The 8757-nt window shown below is 40.0% G+C and overlaps 1 protein-coding gene across 1 annotated transcript; it reads right to left on the reverse strand.

The window, feature by feature from the left end:
* Positions 1-4825: 4825 nt before the first annotated feature.
* Positions 4826-5770, reverse strand: LOC102485942 (olfactory receptor 52B4). The gene has a single exon (XM_006140912.1). The coding sequence runs from the start codon at positions 5768-5770 to the stop codon at positions 4826-4828; it is 945 nt and encodes a 314-aa protein (XP_006140974.1).
* Positions 5771-8757: the final 2987 nt, after the last annotated feature.

The following is an 8757-nucleotide window of genomic DNA, read 5'->3' on the forward strand; positions in this document are numbered from 1 at the left end:
CCAATTAAGACAAACATGAGCACAGCAATCAGTCACTTAAAGGTAAAGGAAAACCCCTTACAGTATGATGTTTTCTTTTTTATTAAGAGCACTACAATACTTCAAGGAAATTTTGTTATTCTAATACGGGGGACAATAACTTTTACTCAATATTTAGAAAACTTAAAAGGCATTCTCTTCAGCAGCAGCCCTGTAGTATGGTGACTAACCACCATACTTAGGGAGCCAGACCCCACATGGCCAACTGTAGATCAAATCCTGACCCCAGCAGCATGAAAAACATGTCGGGTTCATGTGCATGCATGCTCAAAATCCTGACGAATGGAAGAAAAAGAATTGTGGCATGACCACACCTCACTGGAGGTGCTTTCTTGCTCTCTCTCTCTCATTTCTCTCTCTCTGGTAAGCATAAGCAAATCTAGAAATTTAATAATAAAAATACTAATTGTCTTCAAATTTAGCTGAATTTATCATGTATAAAATTTCTCTCATAAAATTAGCTTCATAAATCTTACTAACTTCCTTCAAACCCCTTCTGACTTAAATCTTCTAAAACATATTTTAGTCAGGGTTTGGTAATGGCCCCTCCTTTCCTTTTTTCCATTCTGGAGTATTCCAGTCGTACTTCAGAACAAAAATTTTACCACACAAAATTCTTTTTTTGTTTTTCTGGAGAGGTTTTTGCTATAGGGCGTGTGTGCTTGCCAGAGAAACAGAGAGAGGCTGCGAGACAGAAAATGAGAAATTACTCCCTAGGGGGGATGGCCATGCCACAATCCCTTCTCCTCCATTCTCCTCTCAGGATCTTGTACACACACGCACACACGCCCAGCATGAGCTTAAGCCACTGGGTCCAGGACTCAAACTACACTGAAAATGGGAATCCAGCAACGTAGCCATTATGCCAACTGCTTATCCCACATAAAATTCTGTTCTACAGAAAATAATATTCTCTTTCCTTCTAATGTTCCTTATCAAAAATACATTCTCACATCTGTAACTTTCTTTCCAATTCCCTTTTCTATTTACTCTTTGCTTTCTACTTTGCTTCTCTTTCCTTTATAATTTACTTTTGAAAACAACCATTAAAATCTCAGAATCAGACATTATTTTTCTCAGTAAAAGAATATTCATTTTATATGACTTTTCTCATCAAAAATGCATCTTTTTCTGTATATTTTGCATGAAAAATTATATAATGACTTGAATGTTTAACTCTTATTAACTATTCTCAGGGATCAAGCACTTTTTGAATTGCTTCTATATACTAATAGCTTAAAAATATGTATGTTATAATTTTGGAAAACATATGTTTTCTTATGGAATAAGTTTTCACTGTGGACTAGAACAGTTTTATTAAGAGATTCAGTATTTTTAGCTACCAGGGTCAATAACAAGAATGGCATCATTTCAAGGCTGGACAGTCTCTGGACAAATGTTTTGACAGAAAAAGGTCCTATGTCAGGTCACAGTGGTCTTTGTGCAAGTTATAGTTCTGGAAGAGTTCTCTAAATAATGGTTCTTATTATCAGTCGGACTGGATACAATGAGAAAACACCTCCTCCATGGCCTTCCCACTCAGGTTAAGGCTGACACACATGATTCCATTTTGATTCTTAAAAACTTTCACAATGAAGATAAGGAAATCCACCTAAGGAGCCTGAGGAATCATCATGAACATGATGGGGACATAAGAAATGGGATTGAAAAAATATTTTCATAGGAGAAAGAATGGTTAATGTATCAAAATGTTGCTATTACATTGGATAAAGAATAAATTGTGACTATTAATTCATGTGCAAAAAGATTTCTCACAGCAAAAGAAACAATAATTAGAGCAAGGAGACAATCCTCAGAGGGGGAGAATATATTTGCAAATTATGCCTCAGATAAGGGACTGATAACCTGAATATACAGGGAACTCAAGCACCTTACCTGAAAACAAATAATCAATCCATTTAAAAGATGGGCATGTGAGCTGAAGAGACATCTCTCTAAAGAAGATATGCAAACAGTCAAAAAGCATATGAAAACATGCCCAATATCTCTTATCATAAGGGATATGAAAATCAAAACCATAATGAGATACCACTTAACCCCACTCAGAATAGCTAAAATTAGAAATATAAAGAATGTGAACTGCTGACGAGGCTGTGTTGTAAAGGGAACCCTCTTACATTGTTGGTGGGAGTGTAAATTAGTACAGCTATTGTGGAGAATGATATGGGTATTCCTAAGAAACCTAAAAACAGAACTCCCATACAGCCTAGTAATTCTATTCTTGGGTATATATCTGCAGGATTGGAAAACCTTCAGTCAGAAAAACACTTGTACATCCATGTCTATTGCAGCATTATTTACAATTGCTAGGATATGAAATCAACTCAAATATCCAAGACTAGTGGTTTGAAAAACTATGGCACATGTACTCTATGAAATACTACTCAGCGAGAAAAATAATGAGACTCTGACATTTGAATAAAGTTAACAAATATGAAAGATTTAATGCTAAGTGAAGTAAGCCAAACTATGAATGACAGAGATTGTATATCCCCATTCAACATATATCAAAGATCTGTGCTCTATGGCAAAAAATTGAAAGATTGGAAGGTATAATAGCAGGGGCAGCAACAGTAGATACAAGAAATAATAGGGGAGCAGAAAATGGGGGGTGGACAATAGGGGTAGGAGGGAGATAATCAGGAGAAAAAACAACGCATTTAATAGAGACCAAAATGAAAAATTATCTGCTGATGATCATATATATGGTAATATCTTTGACTTGACTAATATGCATTGTATTCATGCTGAGAAAAACCATGTTATACCCTGTAAAAATGTGATTTAGGACAAATTTTTTTCATTAATTAATTAAATAAATTTAAAATCTATATTAAATAGTGATGATTTGTATTTATAAACTTTCCTATGTTATAAATTTTAAATTAAGCCATGCCTCTGTGAAAATCTGTGACCTGATATTTTAATAAAACATTTTAATATATTTTTTAAATTTACTAGGGAGAAGATCACTATTCAGTTTATATAAATAAGTAATTTTAAAGTGCCAGGCAAGAAAAATATTGATACTTCATAAAATACCATCCCAGCATGTGTGCACGCATGCCCCAAATCATGAGACTGGAGGAGAAGGGATTGCGGTGTGACCAACTCCTCTGGGGTGATTTCTTGCTTTATGTCTCTCTGTCTCTTTGGCAAGTGCATGTTTTCTGTATCAAAACTCCCTCAAATAAAAATAGATTGTGGTAAAATATACATAACAAAATTTATAATTTAAAAAAATAAATAAATAAAAAAGAAATAAAAAAATAAAATACCATCAAAACTGTCATTCCGGGACCAGCAGTTAGCGTAATGGCTATGGCGCTGGATTGCCATGTAGTCGATCGCGGTTTGCGTCCCAGACCCAGTGACTTAAAACTCACGCCGGGCGCGTGTGCATGCGTGCCCACGATCCCGAGGGGAGAATGGAGGAGAAGGGATTGCGGCGTGGCCATCCCCCCCGGGGGGGTGATTTCTCGCTTTCTGTCTCTCTTCTCTGTCTGTCTGGCAAGCACACGTACCCTATAGCAAAAACCTCTCCAAAAAAATTAATTAATTAATTAATTAAATTAAAAAAAAAACTTTCATTCCAACCTACCTTGCTTACATAGCTCCAAAAATTCATATAGCTAGTATACGCAAAAATCAAAAACAAACAAAGCTTTCTGTTCACCTTTTATATTTCATATTCAAGTTGATTTAAACACAAAGGTAATCTCTGCAAGAAAAAGTCTATTATGAGCCTGTGATGTGCAGTTTCAGTAAAATGGCATGAGTAAAGCCTTTGTGAAAGGAAACACTGAAAAATGAGGACAGAGATTCAAATCTACAGGAATGCAAACTATTCAAGGTGTTCCCACCAAGATAAAGAAGAAAAATGAAGGTGTAGCCATACATGAACAAAAATCAAAAGGTACTTTTGAATCTTTTGAACTTCGTTTTGTAATGCTTTTTTTTTTTTTTTTTTTTTTTTTGTGGGGGGGGGGGGTTTTTTTTTTTTTTTAGAGAGAGAGAGAGAGGGAGATTTTTGCTATAGGGTGCATGCACTCACTGGAGACACAGAGAGAGACAAGGAGACAGAAGGTGAGAAATCACTCCCTCCTCCCCAGGTGGGATGGCCACGCCACAGTCCCTTCTTCTTCATTTTCCTCTCAGGATCTTAGGAATGCACACAAACAAGCCTGGTGTGAGTTTTGAGTCGCCAGATCTGGGAATCAAACTGCAGTCAACTACATGAGAGTCCAGAAACATAACCATTATACCATCTGCTGGTTCCAGTTATGTGATGCTTTCTCCTGGATGAAAAGCAATGGAAACAGGATGGGAATGAGCTGTAAAGAACAAAGACTTGAAGATACAAAGGACAATTGCAGGAGAAAGTTCTAAGCTTGATGGAACTAAATCTGTTCACAGGATAACATACTAGAAAACGATATTTCAGCAATTACTGGAGAAGACCACTGTCTGCCATAGAGTCATCTTATCCAATTGTGCAGGGTAATGGAGATAAGAGAAGTTTAGAGAGAAGGCTTGATCTACTTCTCAATTCCATGGGTAAAAAAGGGAACTCAACCCAAAAAGACAGTGGTAATTAATTACAGAGTACATGCACCAAAACATCAGTGATGCAATTCTTCCAGAAACATTAACACTGGGGGCCATTCGACTAGTGTCTCACCAGCTTGCTTACGCCGAAGCTGAAGGTCATCTCATACCTGAAGAAATTTCAAGCGAAAAAGATTGTTAACTTTCAACATCGAAGTCACTTCTGCTTTGTAAACAGCGCATGAAACACTTGATCCCGAATCTGTTTGGTCTTGACTCCATAGATGATGGGATTCAGCATAGGGGGAGCCAGTGTGCAGACATTGGCTAGGAGAATATGAATATGTGGTGCAATATGGCGTCCAAACCGCTGCGTGAGGGTGGTAAAGATGCCAGGCCCATAAAAGAGGATAATGACACAGACATGGGAGCCACAAGTATTGAGAGCTTTGTAGCGAGCATCTTGGGATGGGATACGGAAGACAGCGTGGAGAATCAGCACATATGAAACAAAAATCAGCACAATGTCTAAGACAACTGTTGACATTAGGACAAAAAAACCATACCACATATTTATTCGAATGTCATCACAGGAAATTCTAGCCAAGAAAATGTGCGTACAACCAGTGTTTGAAAGGATGTTGCCTTTGCAGAATGTCAGTCTTTTGGCTAAAAATATTACAGGAAAAACTGTACCATAACTTCTTAGAAACACAGTCACACCAATTTTCCCAATCAGACCATTTGTCATAACAGAAGTGTATCTCAGTGGATAGCAAATGGCGATGTAACGATCAAACGCCATCACCAGCAGGATCCCTGATTCAGAGACGAAGGTGGAATGGAGGCAGAAGAGCTGAGTGATGCAGCGATCCAGGGAGATCTGCCCAGCATGGAACCAGAAGATGGCCAGGGCCTGAGGTACTGTGGTGGTGGAGAGGACAATGTCCACTCCAGCCAGCATGCAGAGGAACAGGTACATGGGCTCATGGAGGCTGCGCTTTGTGAGGATGATGAAGATGAGCAGGCTGTTCCCAAGCAGAGCAATGATGTAGGAAATGAGGTAAGGGATGGAAATCCACACCTGCTGGTCCTCTAGGCCAGGGATGCCCAGCAGGTGGAAGACAGTGTGACTTACCCCAGTGTGGTTTAAGATAGGCATACCTGGAACAGACAACCCAGGAACACACCTCCAATTCACAGAGAAGAAAATTCAAATTACAATGATTGTTATTCACGTTACCATGGTTTTTACACCTATCTGATTCTATTCCAATCTGAGTGTCCCAGAAACGATGATATATAAAGGAAAATAAGATATGGCATGTGTTCTGAATGGGATCATAATCTCGTCATAATCTCATAAATCAGCCATTTATACTATTTCAAATAAACTAATTAAGATAATATAACAAAATGAGTAATGATATATGGAAACTTTAATAGGAAAACACTGTAAGAGAAGTCATTTTCACAGTTCATACTTGTAATGAATTTAAAAATGAGCACACACCTGAATGGATCAGGCAGGAGGAAAAACGGCATTGTTATTCACGGGGCTGTAAAATGAGGATCCAGATGCTCCCATGGAAAGAGAATAAGGAGTCAAGCTGTAAGGACGTCAAGACCAGATATCCTTACCCCTTCTCCAGAAAACAGTTTAACCTGTATCTATTTGCAGGATCTGAGCTTGGTGCAGAAAGCAGGTACTGAGAAGTTCCAAGATTCAAGGGATGAACAAACACAGAGTGAGACATTGACTGCATCTTCGTATTTATTCAGTGCCTGGCTCATTGCCTAGCACACAAGTACACATAATTGTTCCATCCCTCATCCTCCAAGTTTTATTCCCCTCACCTTTAAATTTAATTTCCGGAGTAGGAAAACTTAACTTCTCTTTTTATTGCAATAAAAACCCTCAAAAAATGGCTGAAACGGTACTGAAAATAAAATCATATGAAAAGAGCCCAATAGAGACCTTGGTGCCTGCTGTGGACACTCATCACCCGATCAATCTGCGACCACATAGCCACCATGAGAACATATGTCCCCAGGCCCAGCCACATGGTGCAACAGTAGCGTATGTCTCCACCAGGTCAGAAGTGGATGGAATATCAGGGTTCAGTCCCTGGGTCACCTGTCCACACCAGGCTCAGGGATGGGCTGCAATCCTGGCTGGCTGGGAAGCTGAGAGTATAATCATGGCATAAGACACTGTTGCAGATGTCTGTCTCTTTCTCTCTCACTTCCTCTCTCTCTCTCTCCCAAAATAAACTTTAAAAAGTTAAAGAATATATAGTCCTTTGAGAAACACCAGTCTCCTAAAGGAGATGAAAGAAATTAAACTCAGAATGAAAATGCTACTGAGAGCTCATGGGCAAGGCTGCATACCATTATGCTGACAAAGTATTAGGAGATGAAGACAAAGCAAATAAAACTTAAGTACAAGGGGCCAGCAGTTGGTATAATGGCTATGTCACTGGACTCCCATGTAGTCAACCACAGTTTAAGTCCCTGACTCAGTGGCTTAGACTCGCGCCGGGCATGTGTGCGTGTATGCCCAAGATCCGGAGAGGACAATAGAGGATAAGAGATTGCAGAATGGCCACGTTCCCGGTGGGGAGGGAGGGTGATTTCTCGCTTTCTGTCTCTCTCTTTCTCTGTCTTTCTGGCAAGCACAAACGCCCTGTAACAAAAACCACTCAATAAATTTTTTTTTTTTTTTAAACTTAAGTACCATAAAAGACAAGCTAGTGATAACCAGCTTACAGATGTTGGTGGACACTGAACACTGAGAGTGTTAGCGAGGACCTTTTTTAAGTGAACAACATAGTACAGAGTGATGGGTTCACCCATTAAGGGCAGGTCTCTGGGAAAACTACATGAACTACTGACTTTTTGTGAGGTTCAAAGTCACCTCAATAGGGACCAGCAGTTGGCAAAATGGCTATGTCACTGGACTCCCATGTAGTCGACCACAGTTCAAGTCCCAGACCCAGTGGCTTAAACTCACACTAGGCATGTGTGTGTGCATGCCCAAGATCCCAAGAGGAGAATGGAGGAGAGGGGATTGTGGCATGACCATCCCCCCTGGGGGTAATTTCTCGCTTTCTGTCTCTCCATCTTTCTAGAGAGCACACTCTCTCTATAGCAAAAAACTCTCAAAAAATAAAAAACGTCACCTCAATAATCTCACGGGCCTCAAGAAGACTTTTTGCAGCCTTGACTCAGGCACCTCAGCCCCTGAAGAAGTCTCTCTGGCCCTGACTTGTGCTGCTGACCTGATGGCCCCAGCTCAGAACACTCCCACAGTTGGCTGAGGCATCAGGTACATGCCTGACTGACCTATTGCACAGCTCAGTTCTTTCTGCTTTCACAAGGAGTCAGCTCATCTGAGCATTTAACCAGCAGAGACAAGCACGTCTGACTGTATTGATGTTCCCCCAATCGATCACATCCTTTGTCAGTTCTTTTCTTTCTTTTTTTATTTTTTTTTTTGAGAGATTTTTGCTATAGGGCACGTGCACTCATCAGAAAGCCAGAGAGAAACAGAGACAGAAAGCAAGAAATCACCCTCTTCCCCAGGGGAATGACCACGCAGCATTTCCCTTCTCCTCCATTCTCCTCTCAGGATCTTGGGCACGCACACGCACCCGGCATGAGTTTAAGCCACTGGGTCCAGTACTCGAACTGCTGTCAACTACATGGGAGTCCAGTGACATAGCCATTATGCCAACTGCTGGTCCCATATCCTTTGTCAGTTCTCAGAATAGTCTTTCCTTTGTGCATTCCCACAGCCCAGCACACTGCAGCACATGTCATTCCTTAGTTTTGACAAATTCTGCATGGGAGGAATAAAAGATCAGGACAGCAAACACAGAAGAGTACTTTCAAATGCCTTAAAGGTTTGGAGTAATCAGGATACAATGCCAATGTGAAACCTCTGCAGCAGCTCAGGGTGATAAAGGGAGTCATGCCCAGAATCTCCCCACTCTGCCTTTCCAGACAGAACTTTGCATTCTGTGGAAAGTTCCATTCTATAGAGATAGTCCATATTTTGACTCTGAGTCAGTGGTATATTGGTAAAACAGCTCTTGAGAGAGAGAGAAACTGTTCACTAGTGTTGGGCAATTTCTGAGTTGGAAATAC

This window comes from Tupaia chinensis, unplaced genomic scaffold (genome assembly GCF_000334495.1).
Source record: "Tupaia chinensis unplaced genomic scaffold, TupChi_1.0 Scaffold000047_1, whole genome shotgun sequence".
NCBI classification, from domain to species: Eukaryota; Metazoa; Chordata; class Mammalia; order Scandentia; family Tupaiidae; genus Tupaia; species Tupaia belangeri.

Excerpts from the sequence above, each read along its gene's own strand:
- LOC102485942 (XM_006140912.1), bottom strand. The coding sequence starts at position 5,770 with ATGCCTATCTTAAACCACACTGGGGTAAGTCACACTGTCTTCCACCTG.